Source organism: Myotis daubentonii, chromosome 6, assembly GCF_963259705.1.
Source record: "Myotis daubentonii chromosome 6, mMyoDau2.1, whole genome shotgun sequence".
Lineage (NCBI taxonomy): Eukaryota > Metazoa > Chordata > Mammalia > Chiroptera > Vespertilionidae > Myotis > Myotis daubentonii.
The window spans coordinates 57,558,646-57,578,524 of NC_081845.1; the positions used below are offsets into that span (position 1 = coordinate 57,558,646).

The 19,879-nt window shown below is 41.7% G+C and overlaps 1 protein-coding gene across 2 annotated transcripts in view; it reads left to right on the forward strand.

The window, feature by feature from the left end:
- Nucleotides 1-19,198, forward strand: part of UBE3D (ubiquitin protein ligase E3D) — a 140,562-nt gene extending 121,364 nt beyond the window's left edge. The window contains exon 10 of one of the 2 annotated variants that reach the window (XM_059701096.1): nt 17,699-18,647. In XM_059701096.1, the coding sequence (XP_059557079.1) occupies nt 17,699-17,710 (12 nt within the window). In that variant the 3' untranslated portion in view covers nt 17,711-18,647. Of the gene's footprint in view, nt 1-17,698; nt 18,648-18,668 lie in introns of those variants that run through there. The other variant, XM_059701095.1, reaches the window with a different exon arrangement.
- The last annotated feature ends 681 nt before the right edge of the window (nt 19,199-19,879 follow it).

A 19,879-nucleotide genomic window follows, 5' to 3' on the forward strand; every position in this document is an offset into this window, starting at 1 on the left:
GCCTTGCTTTACCCTGTGTCCCGGTATTCTCCTGTCTCTCCAGCCTTGGTTTACCCTGTGTCCCGGTATTCTCCTGTCTCTCCAGCCTTGGTTTACCCTGTGTCTTCCTCTCTGATGGATCCAAGAAGAGATGGTTTTTCAATCTGTTCTGCTTCTTACTTATTAGGATGGAGTGGCAACTTCTAAGATCCCAAAATGGAGAACCCAAGACTAGAAGTTTCCCAAATATATTTTATTTTAATAAATATTAACTGAGCATGATTTGGGTATGAAATGCATTTATTAAGCAGTTGAACTCATACAATGGAAATATGAAACAGTTTTATCTTTTTTCCAATCTTCTTTTCAACTCTTGGGAAGGAGAGAAGAGCTGTTGAATTCTTTTCCTTTCTTTCTTTTGGTAATAATTAACATTCAATAAAGTGTGCAGAACTTAATTGTTCTTTTGATGAGTTTTGACAATTGTATATACACTTAGTATATATACACTTAGTACATATAGCCTTACCACATATAGCCTTACCAATATTGACATTTCGACTAGGTAATTCTTTGTTGTAGGGAGCTGCTCTGTTCATCCCTGGCCTCTACCCATGGGATGCCAGTAGCATCCCCTAGTCATGACAATCAAAAGAGACTCCAGACATTTCCAAGTGTCCCCTGGGAAGCAGAATCACTCCTGGTTGAAAACCACTGATATGTGCTCATGTAACTACCATCCAGAAAGAAGATACAAACCATATCCATTCCTCCAGAAAGTTCCCTTCAGGTCTTTTAGTTAATCCCCAAAACCACTGTCTCTAATTTCTGTTATCATAGATTCATTTTGCCTAAACGTGAACTTTGTGTAAATTAAATCATACATGTGTACTCTTTTCTTTTGTCTAATCTCTTTCACTTAACATGATGTGTTTGTGATTTATCCATGTATTACATTTAATTGCAGAGTAGTGTTCCATTGTATGAATATACCACAATTTGTTAATACATTTGACTGTTATGGATACTTAGGTTATTTCTGATTTAGGGCTATTTGGAATAAAGCTTTTCTAAATATTCTGGTAGAGTGTTTTTGTGGACATGTTTTCATTTCTCTTAGTAAATATCTAGGAATGGAATTGCTGGGCTGTAGGGTACATGTATGTTTAACCTTTTTCTTTTTTTAATTTATCTTTATTGTTAAAAGTATACAGATGCCCCTTTACCTCCCACCCCCTGCCCCCCCCCCCGTTGACCCCCTCCTTCCCACTCTCACCCATCCCCAGTCCTTCACCGCACTATTGTCTGTGTCCATGGATGTTAATCTCTTCTTGACCCTGCCCCTGTCTGTTGCATGCTTCCATGTCTCTGTACCTATTTTATTTGTCAGTTTATTTTGTTCATTAGATTCCACATATAAGTGAGACCATGTGAAATTTTTCTTTCTCTGACTGGCTTATTTCACTTAGCATAATATCCTCCAGGTCCCTCCATGTTGTCTCAAAGGGTAAGCGATCTTTCTTTTTCACAACTGCATAGTATTCCATTGTGTAAATATAACCACTTCTGTACAGTGTTATGCCATTTTACACTCCCACGTACTCAATTGTGTATGAGCATTGCAGTTGATTCATATCACCATCAACACCATCACCATTTGGTGTTAGCAATCTTTTTTATTTTAGTTATTCTGGTAGGTACCTCATTGTGATTTTTGTTTGCATTTCCCTGATGACAAAGGATATTTAGCATCCTTTCAGGTGGTTTTGGTCATTTGTCTTTTGTAATACGTCTAAGCCCTTTATGGCTGATATGTAGAGGTTCCCATTACATTTGTGTCCCCGACCCCCTAGAACAGGCTCACAGTTTACAAGAACCTGCTGCCTAAACCTTAGGAACTAAGAAACCTTTTGCCACCTGAATAAATGTGGTTTAAATGATTAAAACTGCTATGAAACATGCCCTTCTTTTTATTGTTTCCTTTCCTGTTTCCAAACAGACTGTGAGGTTATAGCATCTTTTCTTTTAATGAGGTTAGAAATACTCCTTCTAATTAGCCAGACAAATACACAAAACTACTTTTATTTGGGCTAGCCTTCCAATGCCCACAGGCTATACATAACCATCGGCCCTACCTCTTCCTTCCACAACTTTGACAAACAAATTAAGAGCAGGGACCTGTCCCCCACGAGGCAGTGAGTCACCTTTATAATTCCATGCCCAGGGGAGTTGCTAGTGAGCCTTGTTCCAGAACCATGTTTCTTTCACTCACACAGAAATGTCTTTACGTAATTTAAAAAAAAAAAAATTTTAATTGTCCATTTAGAAAGATTTCTTTTTCCATCTAAATTCTGATAACGGAAACTAAAAATCTATAGTGTTTGCAAAAATAAGAATGTAGATGGTATAATGTAAAATATCGCCTGCTACTGGAAAAAAATAAAAGAAATTTTTTTAAAAAAATAGCCCTGGCCAGGTGATTCCATTGGAGCTTCGTCCTATACACCAAAAAGTTGCAGGTTCGATTCCTGGTCCAGGTGCCGACAGGAATAAGTCCAGTGACCCCCAGCAGGTTCGGACATCTGCCAGCTAACCCATGCCACTAACCATCTGCAGGGCACTTGACTGTTTTTTGTTAGGTTTTAAATTATAAAATCTTCAAATACTAATGTATCCCCTAGTAAAGAGAACCCTATATAATAAAAGCATAATTTGCAAATCGACTGATTGGCTGAAGGACTGGTTAGTGCGGGGGGGAAGGGGGAGTGACGAGCAGGCAGCACCAGGCCAGCCAAGGCATGTGCCAGTGGGCAGAGGGAGGGAATGGCGATTGGGGGGGGGGGGGGGGGCGGGTCCCAGCCATGTCCCCTGATTGGCCCACTGGTCGCCTCCCACAGGAAGGCCAGACTGAGGCGTAGTCCCGCTCCCTGTGGGGAGCAAGCCTAAGCCATCAGTTGGACATTCCCTGAGGGCTCCCGGACTGTGAGAGAGCACAGGCCTGGCTGAGGGACCCCCCGCTCCCCTGCCACAGTGCATGAATTTTCGTGCACCGGGCCTCTAGTCCTATCTAATAAAAGAGAAAAATGGTAATTGGCGTACGACGATACCCTTTTCATTGGCTAATCAGGGCTATATGCAAATTAACTGCCAACTATGATTGGCAGTTAACTGCCAACTATGATTGGCAGTTAACTGCCAACTATGATTGGCAGTTAACTGCCAACTATGATTGGCAGTTAACTGCCAACTATGATTGGCAGTTAACTGCCAACTAAGATTGGCAGTTAACTGCCATCAAGATGGCGGTTAATTTGCATATGTAGGCACAATGCAGGGAGGCGAAAGGGAAAGCAGGAAGAAGCCCCCTGCCACTGACAGTGATCGGAAACCCAGGGAGGAGCTAAGAGCTGGGGGGCAGGGCAAAGGCGGCCCTGGGGCCACCTTTGCCCTGCCCTCCAGCCATGATCGGAGAATCAGGCGCCTTTGCCGCCCTGGCCAGTGATAGCAGGAAGTAGGGGTGGAGCCAGCGATGGGAGCTGGACACGGTCGAAGCTGGCAGTCCCGGGAGCTAGGGGTCCCTTGCCTGGGCCTAAAGCGAAGCCCACGATCGCGGGGCCGCTGCAGCTGCGGGTCCCCGCTGCCCGGGCGGGACGCCTAGGCCAGAGGCCTCAGGCCTGGTCAAGGGGCCGATCCGGTGATTGGTGATCGGAGGGTGATGAGGGTCAACTCCTCTGGCCGAGGCATCAGGCCGGGGCGGGGGGGGGAGCCGGGGATTGGGGGGATATGATGGTCCCCTTGCCCAGGTCTGAAGCCTGGGCCAGAGGCCTCAGGCCTGGGCGGGGGCCAGAGCCAGTGATCAGGGGGAGATGGGGGTCCCCTGTCCAAGCCTGACACCTCTGGCCGAGGCGTCAGGCCTGGGCAAGGGGCCGATCCTGCGATTGGAGGGTGATGGGGGTCAACGCCTGAGGGCTCCCAGTATGTGAGAGGGGGCAGGCTGGGCTGAGGGACACTCCCCCCCCACACACACACCCAGTGCACGAATTTCGTGCACCGGGCCCCTAGTAGTATAATAAAACATAAGTTATTTCCTTTCAATTCCAGTGGAAAAGGAAGGGATTCGGGAGCTTTCTTTGTTCTTAGCTTCTGTCCAACAAAATAATTTGTTACTAATGTGGTATTTTTCTAACATGCCCTCTTTAACTAAGTAGACAAAGACACCCCTTTGAATAGTTTAGGACCTGGCTGTTGAACAGGATCTGAGTGTACTTGAAACAGAGTGCTTTCTCACTGCACTTTGAAAAGGGAACATGGTGATCCCCAGAGGGTAGTGGCTTATATTTGTATACATGACATCGCATGTCCAAAGAGCTTTGTAAGTAGAGGCAATCTCTAGTTGTGATCTCTAAGTACCATTCCCCACTACAGGAACCAGGCTCTATGGGAAAATTGGTGATTCCGGGTATAAGATGAGCCTGAATCTTGTCATACCAGAAAGGGGAAAAAAGATAAAACTATTACAAACTGCTAGGATCATGTCATCAGGACTTAGGCTCCAAGTGGAAGAGCTTCTCACTGACAAAGATGGGATGATGTAAGCATCAGTAAGAATGATGACTGCAGTGGTTAAAGCACACCATATATGTTTTAAATCTATGAGTTCAGAATGACACTCAATACAGTCAGCATATTCCAGTCTATGAAAAACCCTACTGTACAAAAGATCTGATTTCTTCAAAACATAAAAATCAAAGGGAGAAAAGAGGAACTTATGATTTAAAAGAAACTTAAAAGATACATGAATTAATCCAAATACTTGGTCCATATTGGATTGTGTTAAAAATTTTCATGAGTTTGTTGGGGAAATCTGATTACTGACTGAATATTTTTATATTAAGGAATTATTATTAATTTTTAGATGTGATCATGGCATTGTGTTTTTATTTTTATAGTAGTACTTTTAGTGATGCAAACTGAAATATCCTATCTAATAATAGACAAACATGGTAATCAACTGTACCTCCAACATGCTTCCCATTGGCTAATCAGGGTGATATGCAAATTAACTGCCAACCAAGATGGCGGCCGGCAGCCAGGCAGCTGAAGCGAACAGGAGGCTTGCTTGCTCCATGATGGAGGAAGCCAAGGTTCCCCGCCTGCCGCTGCTGGGCTCTGAGCTGCAGTCTAAGAAAAAATGTTGCAATTATAGAAGCTAAACAAAACCCAGAAACCTGCTTTCAGCCGTCAGAGCTGGAGCGAGCAGGACCGAAACAATGTTGCAATTATAGAACCCAAACAAACCCTAGAATCCTGCTTTCAGCAGCCGAGGCCTCAAGCTGGAGCCGAGCCTCAGAGCTAAAGCTGGCTCTCAGCTCCAGTGACAGCCATAGAAGGTAAATAAATCCCAGAAAAAAAGAAAAAGAGAGGTTGGGATTTTCAGTCGCCCGCCAGCCTGAAAACGGCCCTCAGCCCCTCACCCAGACTGGCCGGGGACCCCCACTCTGAAGGGGGTGTGACCAGCTGCAAACAGCCATCAGCCCCTAATACAAGCTGGCTAGGCCCCCCAGCGGGACCCCCACCCTGATCCGGGACACCCTTCAGGGCAAACCAGCTGGCCCCCACCCGTGCACCAGGCCTCTATCCTATATAGTAAAAGGGTAATATGGAAACTGACCCTAACAGCAGAACAATTGGGAATGACTGGTCACTATGACACACACTGACCACCAGGGGGCAGACGCTCAATGCAGGAGCTGCCCTCTGGTGGTCAGGGTGCTCCCACATGGGGAGCTCTGCTCAGCCACAAGCCAGGCTGATGGCTGCCAGTACAGCGGTGGTGGTTGGAGCCTCTCCTGCGTCCTTAGCAGCGCTAAGGATGTTTGACTGCAGCTTAGGTCTGCTCCCCCTGGCAAGTGGACATCCCCCGAGGGCTACCAGGCTGCCAGAGGGATGTCTGATTGCCATCTTAGTCCCAATCCCCTGGGGAGCAGGCCTAAGCCAGCAAGTGGTCACCCCCGAGGGGTCCCAGACTGCAAGAGGGCACAGGCCGGGCTGAGGGACCCCCTACCCCTGAGTGCACAAATTGTTGTGCACCAGGCCTCTAATATATATATATATATATATATATATATATATATATATATACACACATACACACACATGCGCACACACACATACATACACATATATATACACATACATATACATATATATGTATATATATATATATACACACACATACACACATACACATACACACACTAATAATAGGTCTAAGGTTTGTTTCAAAAGAGTTCTGTGTCAGGGGTTTGGATAGCCATGAGTTTGTAATTATTGTTTCTAGGTGATAATTGTGGATTTAGCTGTTAATATTTGAAATTTTTCATAAGTTAACACCACACACACACACACACACACACACACACAAAATCTAGTTAAGTGCCCTGCAAATGGTTAGTGGCATGGGTTAGCTGGCAGATGTCCGAACCTGCTGGGGGTCACTGGACTTACTAGTAAGTGAGGAGCCCTATCTTGCTGGGTTTCTTTATAGGTTTGTCAGAATGGGAAGATGAGTATCCCACTGATCCAACCTGCCCCCAACGTTTTTCTCTCCATTCTTTTATTACCATCACACTAATGTTATGAACCTAAGATTCTTGAGAAAGGAATGAAATTGTATCTGTTTATCTCATACTGGGTCTTGGTTGTCCAAAATTCCTTACTTGAGGGACTGTCCCGTTCCCCGCCCCCCCGCCCCCTCCCCTTTTTCATTCATTTCTCATTCATTTTTCCATTCATTTCTTATACTTTTGAAAGATGAAGACCTCAAGTAAATTTGGGGACATTGTTAAACACTTCTTTTTCCTTTCAAAGAAATGTTTTACCCCTAAATAAATGGAAAATAGAGAACATTGCTCAAACGTGTCTGTAGGCCTTATCTCTAAGTATACAGAATGGAATAGTTCTGAGCACAGCAGACTCAATAGAATACTTGTTTATGCTCAGAGCCTGTTAGCAATTAAGTGTGTTCAAGACACCTAAAACAATATGTGAGTTTCAAAATGTTCTCCCCTCCCCATCAAAACATAGTGCACTTTTCTCAAAGCTTTATAACTTGGAAAAGCTGTAGTCCTTACTCTTGTCAGATCAAAGCTTATGTTTCTGTGTCTCCTCTCAGAACTTCTCTGATCCCGAAGAAATTATTTCACATTTTGCAGGTCACTGGTCAGGAGTTTCAGACCCCATTTAGGCAGGTGGAGGAAGGCTATTGGCTAAGGAAGCTTTCCTGGGCATGGTGTGGGGAAGAGAAAGCCTACTTGGGACCAGCCACAGACACTGGTGGACCTGATACAAACCTTGACCAACTTGAGGAAGCTGGAAGCCCCCCTGTTACAGATGCAGAGATTAAGGCATGAGGGCTGGGTTACCTGCCATGTTGTCTCTGGAAAATACATGTGTTCTTTCCCCTGAGCCAGGCTGTCTCTTTCATCTCTCTAGCTTGCCAGCTCTGACTGGCATTGAAGTATCCATTAGTAACCTCTGGGCTTGGAGTTGTGTTTCAAATAGCAGGTGATATTTTTCACTAAGCCATCTGCATTCTTACATCTGCTGATACTATAGGTTTGCAGTTTGTTCTCAGATGCAATATCTGCGATTTCAGTACCTGATAGTGGTAGATGTTATTTTTACTTGAGGTAGTATAAGCCAAAGAAAACCTTATTTAATCCTAGGATATTTTATACATACCAGCCATTTGTGCTTCTTCCTTTAAAAATAATTAAACAAGATTCGTTCATGAACAGCTGATAGAGAAAAAAATGCATCTGTAGCAACATTTACATAAAACATTTAGATATAGTTGTCTTAATAATAAGCTCTTCCATTTATTGGGGTCAGCTGTCCTAGGCCTGCTGACCCATTTGCGTCCTTATCACTGACCCCCACAGCCACCAGGGGTCAGATCTGGGGGGAGCTGAAGCGGTCTGTGGTCATTCAGCTTGTAGGCATTAGGGAGGGGACTCCGTCTCAGCTCCCCCCTTAGTCCAGAGCCTGGGTCTTTGCTCTCCCATGGTCTGTGCAGTGTTGTTTCCTCACCCTTATCTGTTTTCACTTCTCTCTGCTCCGTATCCTTTACCTCCAGCTTTCCTGTCTTTGTATAGTTCCCCTTTCTGCACTTTCCTAGTTACCACCTGGTTTCTTCTGGCTTCCCATGGAGCTTAGATGTGGGTGTAAACCTACCACTTTGAACAAGGAGAGCCTTAATCGCTGTGTGCCCTTTCCTCGTCCCGCACCCTGTGCTGTTCCTGCCTCCAGGGAAATCCATCTGCAGTTCTGCTGTTCCTGCCTCCAGGGAACTCCATCTGCAGTTCCGTGTAAGGAACCCCTCTTGGCTTTCCCTGTGGCTTGAAGTGAAAAGCTGAGGCTCATGGAAAACATCACGTAACATTGTCCTTTTCACTGTGTTCCTCTCTGTCAGTACCAGCATTTATTTTCATTTCATTTTGTAGTTTTAAATCCTTATAAGCCAGTCTCTATCCCATCTTTAAAATAGATTAATTACAGTTTCATGATCACTGTTTATTTCCCACAACTCCAAATAACTAGCTTAAGAAATAAATGGTGTTTATTTGAACATGGATATATTAGTATGTTTTCCTTTGAAGATTTGCATATTTTAAAACACTATATTTTCAAAGTAATGGTGAAGTAGTAATGGTTAAGGAAAATAAGCATTTGGTTATAATTTGATCCCCTTCTCACCAGTCCTTAACTGTTATTTAATTATTCCAAGTCATAATCTTTTTTACTGAACTGACTAAACTAGACTAGTATGATTCATCCTGCTTTCTAAACTTATGGGCAGAAATTCCTTTCTGAGATTTCAGGCCACTTTCTCATCTATCTTGTTGGTTCTCCTGATTTGCCAGAAGTTTTCTCTTCTAATCAGAGAATTACTTTCTCATTACAGGAAGGGCTTTAATTTGTCATTCTGTCTTCTCTCTCCTTCATCTAATCCAAAAGAAATAATCTACTTTCTTCTTTAAAAATAGAGTGCCTGCATCATTCCAATGGCTGCTAAATCTGGCTTAAAATTGGAATGGTAGTGTGGATTCTTCCTTCAGTTAGAGTTACTGTAGCAATTATCTCTCTCCCTAATTAGATGGCAGGGAGCTTTTATGATGGAATGAACATGAGGCTCGCCTAGGAAACAAAGACCTGGTTGCAAACTCAGCCTTGTCTTACTAGCTTGTAGCAAGGAGCAAAAGTTACTGGATTTTTCTGAACCTTGGTTCCTCATTTATATATTGGGGACATAATTTAGATGTTTACTTCAAGTAGATTTTGTAGGAATTAGTGAGATGAGCCCATGCCTGGCACTTAGTTTCTTCATTGCATAAAACACATTAACACTCACTGCAGAGCTTATACAGACTATTACAAAAAATTAAACCCCCTGTTGGTAGATACAGAAAAAGGACATGAACTCACAATTAACGAATTCACAAGAAAAGCAATTACAAATGAACATTTGGGGAATGTTTAAACTCATAGCAATTAAATAAATTTTAAAAGAATTGAAATGTTATTTTTCTTTTATTAAATTAGCACTAATTTTAAATGAAAAACTTAATGCTGGCACCATTGCCAGTGGGTACTGCTCATTGGAAAAAATATGCATCAAATTATAATAATATTCATATCTTTAAGTCTAATAATTCCATTTCTGGAACTCTACGACTCTATCCTTAGGGAATATTCTAAAATATGGAAAAATTTTTTAAACATGACAATAACTATTTTATTATTATGATCTTAACAAACCTAAGAACAAATTATGTTTATAATGGATTAAGCTATGAAGGACTATTTTCCAGCTTTTAAACTAAAAATAAAGACTATTGAGAGGCACGTAAAAATGTTTATGATATTAAAAATACGTAGAAAAGATAATTAATATGAAAAAAATGTATCTTAAAGCTAAATGAAAATAGACCCAAGTCATAATTTTGTTAAAACATTATAGCATATGTTTCTTTTTCTCTTTTTTCCTGTTTCCCCGAGTCTTTTATAAGTTAATATGACTTTTAAGATTAAAATTATAGTTTTAGTCTAATGTATTGAGTGCCATTATGTATGTGTCTGGAAATTTTTCTATGGCATTTTGATTTTTTAAAAAGCCAGAATCTTTCCTCATTATTTACTTCATGGCAATAAAAAAGCAAAAAAAGTATGCTTCGCAGACTATTTAGAAGAAATACTTCATGTAGAACCTAAGAGCTAAGGTGCTATTGTGTGTAACCTACATGTTTAATGCCACGCTGTTAGCCCGAACCCTGGTAAATATAATGGGGCTATCGCACTATAGCCACCTGCTTCAGGACTCATTCCAATATTAACTAACTGGCTTACTCAGGTCATTCTGCTGAGGGAGATGAGATCTCAGTGATACATTGACCAGAATGTCAATGTGAGCAAGACTTTAAATAAGCGGGGGTGAGGAGGGGTGGGGAGAGATTGACTGGGGAGTGTATATGTATATGCCTAGCCCATGGACACAGACAATAGTGTGGTGAAGGCCTAGGAGAGGCGGTGCAGGGAGGAGGGGTCAATGGGGAGTAAAAAAAGGGACATCTGTGATACTCTCAACAATACAGAGAAATTTTAAAAAAGAATGCATCTCAAAGCTATATCTAGAGATAACTGGATTGAAGTAAGCTAGACAAGATCATTTGCCAAGTATTATGCCATGGTTTTTAGCTGGAATTTTTATTGACATAGTCGTAGATTTGCTTGTAGTTGTGAGAAACAATACAAAACATCCCTTGTATACTTTGCCCAGTTTCTCTTGGTGGAAACAGTTTTGCAGAACTATAGTACACTACCATAGCCAGGGTATTGACATGGTACAGTGCCTCTCACCTTTCTCATATTCCCTGGTTATACTTATTTGTGTGTGTACGTGTGCACGAGAGTATGAAGTTCTGAGATTGTATCACCTGTGCGTGTTTGTGTTTCTCCCACCACAATCAAGACACGACTAGTTCCATCCCTCCAGGTGCCCTTTTATAATCACACCCTCTCTCCCCTCCCCACCACCCCTCACCCCTGGCAGCCACTACCTTGTCCTCTTTTGGGGAAGTTTTGTCATTTCACAAATGTTATATAAATGGAATTATACAGTATTGGACCTTTTGAGGCTGCTTTTTATTTATTTATTTTTTTTTTTGAGGCTGCTTTTTAAATTTAGCCTGGTTCCCTGGAGATGCTTCCAAGTTGTTGCACGTATCAACACTTCACTGTTGGTTATTACGGAATAGTATTCTATGGTATGGTGTACCACTGTTGAACTGCTCACCTGGGCTGATTCCAGTTTTGGGCTATTAAAATAATGCTGCATAGACATTTGTGCACAGGTATTCCTGTGAACATGAAGATTTCACTTCTGGAATAAATGTCCCAGGCTGCAATTGCTGTGTCATATAGTAACCGCATGTTTAGTTTTAAAAGAAACTGCCAAATTGTTTCCTAGAATGTCTATACCATTTTATATTCCCCCAAGCAATGTTTAGGAGATTTGGTTTCTTTGCCAGCATTTGGTGCCATCACGGGAGCCTTATTTTGAAGTCAAATTAATGACAGTTTTCTTTACCAGAATTAATCAATTAATTTTGCTGAAAAAACACACATGAAGTAACTAATTTAGAAAAGAAAACCACATCAGGACTTATCTACTCCCTGTCTCCACCTTTCCCAGTACCGCGCCCCTCTCCCCCAAACAAAAATTCATTCACTTAACTCTTAATAGACTAACTCTATACTGTAGGTCAGTTTGATATTTGGCCCGTTCAGTCTCTAGATAACTAACAAAGAGGATTCAGGTCTCCCTTGGTAGACGTTGGGCCCAGCCTCCTTTATCAATATCAGGAAATAGGGCTGGGGATCATTTGTTTCTGTCTGGGCCAATGTCTTCAGTTTGCCCTGGTCTAGAAATCAAATCGCTGGGTTAGGAGTTAGAAGGCCTATGGTTGAGCCTCTCTTGTTATCAGCTGTGTTACTGTAAATAAGTCAGTTACCTTCTCTAAGTTTGCTCAGCTCTATCAAATGGTTGGCTCTCAAACTCTAGCATGAAGTAGAAGCACCTAAGGGATCTATTAAGACGCCAGTTGCAGGGCTCCACCCCTAGACTTTCTGATGGAGCAGGGCTAGAGCAGGCACAAGGATTTGCCTAACAAATTCCCAGGTGATGCATTGACGTAGCAGGAAATGTCCATGAAAACCACTAGGCTAGATTACACTAAAGTGTGCTTTGACCCCAACAGTCAGCACCACCTTCTCCCCCCCTAAAAAAACCTTAAATTTGTTTTCCATTTAAAAAATCATAGAAGAATATTCACCCTCCCGGGACGATTACCCCAACATATTATTAGGTTAACAAGAAGCTATTAGTATACATTACAGAACAGCATCTATAGAAATGTTCAGTTATACATAGAAAGTAAAAGTCTAGAAAGATATACCCAAAATATTAGTAGTGCTATTGCTGAGTAATGGAGTTTCAAAGTTTTTCTTTTTTTGTGTGCTTTTCTGTGTTTTCTAATTTTGTCTATAATTCATATATTTATAAATCAGTTGTTAAAACAAACAAAATACAGTGAACAATACAAATCTTCATTTCTGTAAGCAGTACAAGTCTTGATTTCATAGTAAGTGTTTCTCTCAGTTGTAATCATTGCAGTAAAGAACTTGTTGAATACCCACCTACAGAAGTTAGTCTGTTCAGGTATGAGATACAGTTGTCTGGGACAGTTTGCAGGAGCAGCTATGACCCTCCTTCACCCTTTCTCCTAAAAAGTGTGGTTGATCACCTTTGCCATTCTTCCTGCCTGACAGAGCTCTGCACTCACTCACTGAATAGTCCTGGCCCCGGGCCACTCGTTACAGCCTCTCATTGCTGCCTGTGTAATGTTTTCATGGCACTTCCCCCACTGCTAACTGCGATTCCCAGCCATAACCTCACCAGCTAGTCCCTCCTCCATCCTTGACAAGGAGGCAGAAAGAAAGTCTTTATCTGAATGAAGCAAGATTCTTCCTTGGTTATGTCTCTGTTAAAAGAATGAATATTTGCAACTAAAATAGGAGTTTAAAAATATCACTGAAATAAATCTGTTTAGATGACAAGAACCACTCATCTGCTATGGAAAGCTGTGGGTTCATGTCCCCTCCTGGATTCTCAGATTGCACTGTTATCCCAGATATGTGGTCTTCTTCAACGTCCATGCTTCCCAACCTTAAGGTAGATGAGCGTGAGCAAAGCTTCCTTGGAATATTGTTTATTAAAACAGTTTGCTGCTAAACTTTTTAATCAGTTGATACTGTAGAAAAACACCTTTTCATCTCTGAACTCTATTTCTGAGTAAACGTATTTGGTCCGAGACCTGTCGCCAGCAGGGCAGTGCAGTGCTGATTTTCAAAGCACCCTTCTCGTCCCGAGCTGTGGTGCCGCCGTTCCCGCTGCCCAGCTCCCGCAGGAGGACATTCCATGGGAATGAGAAATTAAAAGGACATTTTGATTTATGAGTGACAGTGTATTTACTGTGGTAGCACTGTATTATAGTATGCGTTTTAACACCCACTCATAAATAGGATTATTTCCTTTAACAAGTATGTGTTGTGCTCGAGGCAGGTATTTTCACGTAACACCTAAAGACGGTTGTCATATAAACATTTGCCCCACGGGTTTGCCGTCATTACCCAAGTTACTGGGTTTACTTCTTGTACTTGGGAGTTTCGGTGATCGCACCAGGCCTGCCTGTTCACTGCAACAGCACCAGCCAGTGCCCCCATTCCTCTCCGTAATCCATTCATTCTGAAAGAAGTGATGAGAAGTTTATGTCTAGAACTTAAATGCTTTGTTGAAGAATAGGATCAAGACCCAGGCACAGTGGCATTTTTCCACATTTTCAGCCCCATCTGGAGATAAAAAGGCTCCGTCCTTTTCTCTTTCTCCCACACACACACATCTCCCTGCTGGCCCTTCTCCCACTGCTGGCTTTTGACCTAGATGTCCACTAGCAAACATAATTGTGCTTAGTTTAACTGGTTCCCAGGAAGATGAAAATCAACAGGCGTTTTATTTGCACGTGAATCATCACAGTGCATCCATGGCTTAAATAAAAGGTAACGGTTGACATTCGTTTGTAGTCAGCCACCTTACTTCTTTCTCTCCTGCTTCCTAAAGGCTCGTACAGGACTTGTGCAGGACTCTGGAGTTGGGGAGCTGAGGGGGCAGCACTGATGTTCCCTTCATGCCACATTTCTGTCCGTGGTTTAGTACGCACACAACTGTCAGTTTAAAGGGAGAGGAGTTTTCCCCTCACTGTGTTGCTTCTCACATCTTTTGTTCCATCCTTCCTGTTTGCTGCTAATTCATTTAGCACGCCTGTTTCATTGTCTCTCCTTGCCAACACAGTAGTAGTAGTAGTAGTAGTAGTAGTAGTAGTAGTAGTAGTAGTAGAGTCATAACTACCTTTTTCAGGATACTGCCTCTGAAATCTCACTCCCTTTCATAACTCAAGAGTAGTCTTTTTTCTGCCAGCAGGCATAAAGCATCTGTCTTAAACTCGTGGCATCTAATTAGAATCATCTCTTTACTGGACTGCCTCCCCACTTGTGTGTTAGCACCTTGTAGGAACGCCTTCTGAGTGTGCTCTGTGATGGGACAGTCACTGGCATGTAGAAGGTACTTAATGTTGGGTGAACTGAGTGAACGGAGCCAGCCTGCCTACCCGAGAAAGCAATATCTTACATTGTTTATCCAACTCAAAAAGTTCAGTCCAGGTGTCAGCAGCATGGGCCTGAGTGGTGCTGAGTTAGTGAGTCAAAATAGCTTAATCCCAATGTTCCTTAAGATGCCAAATTTATAAATGCTTAACAAAATTTATTTTTATATTTACATCTACGTGATTTATTTACATGTGAATCATCACAGTGCATCCATGGCTGAGATACAAGGTAAAGGTTGAAACTAATTTGTATTTTCATATTAATTTTATTTTATAAGTGAAATTTGATCCTAGAAACTTTAGTTTATAATATAAAGTGTATACTCTCTTTTCCTATTGCAGACCATAACTGAACAGGAGCCATGCTTAGACAACAATACATATTTAAAGCATAGTTTTAAATACCTACTTTTTTAAGTCTACAGTACCCTTTAAGAGGAACAGTTGTCTATGGTTATGCTACTTATTCTAAAGAGTCTTTTCTAGAGCCTGCAATTATTACGAAGCTCACATTTTCCAGTATTTCACAATTACATCTGTCTTATTTAGCACACCCTAAAACGGTTATGTAGCTTTTTATAAAAAGCTAATTTTATCTTCTGCAGCCTGCCTTGACAGCGTACCTTTCTATTGATTGAAATTCTAAATCTGTGCTGAGGAATAGAATTTCATAATATACATTTGTTAACGAAGATAAGAGAACATCAAAATGTGTTTAACATAAACGTATTGAAGCATTCTAAACTTAACATTTGATCAGCTGTTCCATCGGCCTGGCCCTGTCTGTTGTGGTTTAAGAAGATTGTTTGTAGATGATGACTCAAAGCAGAGACCTTTATTTAGATGTCTTCACTCTCTCATCCTTTCCATTCCCAAGTGTCCAAATTCAGGGAACAGGGCGGGTTCAGACCTCACAGCCAACATGGAAGAGTCCTGTCTTTCCTAGTTTTTAAGTAAGTTTTTATAAGTATAATTACTTATACTTTTGTAACTGTATATTTCAGAAATGTATCAGTGGGGCCTGAAGCTGTAACTGTACTGATATCGTCTGAAAAGCTTTAAAACTTTTGCTTTGGGGAATAAAACCAAAAAATAAAAATAAAAGATGAAATACAGAGATTTTTCTCAGTGTCGTGGAACAAAATAAAATTATCCTCTCTTACAATAAATGGCAGTTAGGGAAAGCAATTTCTCCTGTCATGGTTAAAAGCTAGGAACACAAAATCAGCATTTGAAATTATAACCCACAGTGTTTTAAATAAAGACACTAAAATGCATTGTACATTATCTGTTTCCGAGGATGATTGCATACGCTTGTTATTGAGTCCTGCAAAAAATACAGAATGTACTTGGCAGGTGGAACTATAAAAACCAGGGATGAAAAAAGACATATTAGGTCGAATTTTAAAGTTTTCTTTTCTGAGGGGGCTCTATTTCTGGTTACTTAATTTAGTCTGCTCAGCCTTTTATGTATTTGTTCATAGCCACAGGCATGCAAAAGAAAATAAATCTTTGGTATTTGAAGCAATAATGAAGATTAAAGGTCCCTAAACCTCTGCAGTTTTATCTCATTCAATGGAAAAAGCATAAATTAGGAATCGAAGTTTCTTCCGAAGCCCATCCTTGATACTTCATAGCTTTGTATCCTGAGCAAGTCACTGAATTTTTCTGAGCTCGTCTCTTCACTTGTACAGCAACGTCAAATGCCTGCTTTATTTAAGTCACAGGACTGTGCTGAGGATGAGAAGAGTCAAAATAGGCTCCATGTAAAGTGTTTTACAAGTTCCAGGTAGGTCCTGCTATAATTCCCATTTTGCAGATTGGAAAAAGGCTGAGAGAGGCTAACAGACTTGTGGAAGGTCACCCAGCTGGTAAATGTGAGAGCTAATACTAAAGTCCTATGTCTAAATTACAGCATTTTCCAACATTGGCACTATTGATTGGGGGGAGGGGGCGTGACTGATAATTTGTTCTTGGGGGTGAGGGGTGCCCTGTGCATTAGTGGATGTGTAGCAGCATTCCTATCTTCTATCCCCTAGATGCCAATAGCATCCCATAAGTTGTGACAATCAAAAATGTGTTTAGACCTTGCCACATGTCACCTGGCAGGCAAAATCACCCAACATTGAGAAGCACTGGTCCATGTGATTCCAGAGCTAAAGTTCTTAACCACTTTTAGGATGACACTAGTGCCCTAGTGCACATTAAAAGGAAATCAATTATAAGAAATATTGTAATATCACTGTTCGCCCTTTCTTTATAATAGAAGTGTCAACCAAATTCATGATCGACAATGACAGATGAAACACATGCATGTGATTGGCACCAGCAAGAGCTTTATATGTATCACTAGTGCGCCAGTCAACGTTTATTTTTAAATTGCTGGTGTGCATCATATGTACTGGCTGGTAGGTCGGTTGGTTGGATGGACAGATGGATGGTCGGTCACGTAGCCTTTTATATATATCGATTTATCCATGTCATTGTGATTCTGAGTAGTTCCTGATTAGAATACTTCATAACAGCAATTTTCAGAATTAAAAATGAAATAACTCGTTTCAGTCCTCATCGGGCTGACATTGTCTTCTTTTGTAAGGCCTTTGTAAATTTCTTGTAAGCACACCATTGACAGCAAGCCAGAAGTCGGACTCAACAGCCCCTAAATTCCCTTGCCCTGTAATTCTGTGATCATTCCCTAAGGTTCCCAGCTGGTCTCTCTTGAACAGCCCCTTCTCATCTGAAATGTTTATGGACTCCTAATATCAGTTTTCATCTGAGAAGCCAGAGAGAGAAACACATGCATTTTCATAACTATTACCTCATTTAATTTTCACAATAAGCCATTGAGGTTTGTAACAGCTGTTCGTGTTTACATTTTGTTTGAGAATCTTAACCTTTCTTCTTTGCCTGCTCCTTCAACTTTGGTGTTCTCATTGCAGAACTTGATATAGAGACTCAGCAGGAAGTTGATATGGAAACTCAGCAGGTGCCTTTCTTACCAGCACTGCATGAAGAGGAACATCCTTCTGAATTACTTAACATAAAGCAGATGCTTTCTGCCCTGCATGATTCTTTTCCCTTCCACCTAACAAGCGTCATTAAATGCATGCCTCCCTGGCTGTGTTCGGGGACTTAAGAACCACTAAGAGTGGAGTGCTGTGACTTCTGTTGCTTACTCTTTCCCCCCAGAAAGGCCTAGGTTGACCTTCTCAACTGTCCCATACTTCCTGGTCTTTATCTCTGATCTACATCCCATCTCTGCCTGATACTGGCACAGTCCCCAATTTATTATCACCCCTGAACCAAAACTTTCTAAACAGTTATGACTGACTTTATGATGTTTGTTTCTGTGTTATGTAAAATGATTGTGAAATTAGATGCATTTGATCTGGGCCTTATTAAATAGTCAGAACATGTCTTGTGCCTAGGCCTGTATGAATTAAAAAATTTTAAAACACTGAGTTTTAGGATTGATCGCTGCTGATGACTGAGTGTGGTTACAAACATTGGCATGACCTGAGGAGAAGCTGGTATCGTTGCCGAGAGTGACAAGGAGCTGGACTTGCCCAGGGATCTTTAGGACGCAGAATTCTGCTTATGGGAGGTCTGAGCCGCTATTTGAACTAATGGGAAAGAGACCTGGGTTACTTCACAACAATACAACTTTATTGTCAATTAAAACTCTTATTTTTTTCTTTAAAGTGTATGTGAATCATTTAAATTACTCTATGATTCATTTTAGAAGGACTAATTGGCTCCTTCTGAAAAATGATAATGTCTGGCCAAAGAATCTTTTTAGATCAACATGCGTCCTTATTGACCACACTTACCTGGTTCTGATTTGATGTGCATCAGCCATTTCATCATGTTAGATAAGTAAAGCGCTGGGGGGTTTTCTTCCTTTTCCAGGTGGCCTTTTTGAAGATGTAACCGTGGGAGCCGAAGCCTTCCTCTGCACAGCACGGAGCACATGGGAGGCCGGCAGTCAGCCCAGGGAGCAGTGATTACAGACAAGAGCCCAAGCCCTGCAGTGGCGTTTGAGTGTTACCTGCATATATTCTCTAAGCTTCAACTCTGTGAAAGACCAAGGTGGTGAAGGAAGTCACCGTCGCAGGTTGAGTTAAGTGTAGAAGTTCAGTCCCTATTTCCACAGAGAAGAACATCCAAATGTGTGCTGTGTCAGACCACCGGGAAGGCTGCGAACTAGCAGAGACCCGTCTGTCCAGAGCAGAATGCAGAGGGACTTCGCTGCTGGAATTGTGTCACCTGCCATAAATCGTTGGAAATAAACTTTCAAAGAACTTCTCAGGTTCCTTTAAGACAATTTTTTTAAAATGAAAATATCGAATTTTGCATACCTTATCTAGAGGAGATGCTCCATAAGTAAATGTTTGTTGAATAAATGATTATCAAATTAAAGGTTTTCCCACTTATGCAAACCTGCCTGTATTCCCTTTGTTCTTTATTTCCTTTACCAATATTATTGCAAATCAGTATATAGACCTCACTGGCATCCTGGTACAGAGTGGTCAAAACCCTCGTGTGCCCAAGCAGGGGGTGAAGAGGTCATTGAATGAGAATGATAGAGCGAGCGCAGCCAGCTCCTGAGTTTACAGCAAAGGTTGGAGACTTGCCTATTCTGACGAAGTAGGAGCGAAGCCCGGACCAGAGCCAGCGCCTCCTTTCCCACTCCCCCCTCAGGAGGATGGGCTCTGGGTCTGCAGCTCTAATTGCTGCTTATCGAGCCACTTAGCCTTCATCCCAACCCACAGACCACCAGTACCTTTTATTTGAAAACCCTGAGTTTTCTGTCCGCTAATTCCCTAACTTAACACAGGGGTCACTGGCACTGCGATTTGGTGAAACTTTCATGACATCTTCTTCCTTGTAGTTTAACCAAAACATTTGTCCTGCCAGCAGTCAGTGGTCTAGCACTCAAATCCATCACTGGTGGGCTAACATAGGAATAAAACTCATCAGTTTAATCTGGTGGCGTCATTTTTAAGCACAGTTTGAAACATTGAAGTTCTTAGTAATATGTCCAAGACTCCCAGCCATAAAGGAGAATTTGGCTTCACTCACACTACTAAACTCCCAAACCCCATGCTGACTTTTTATGC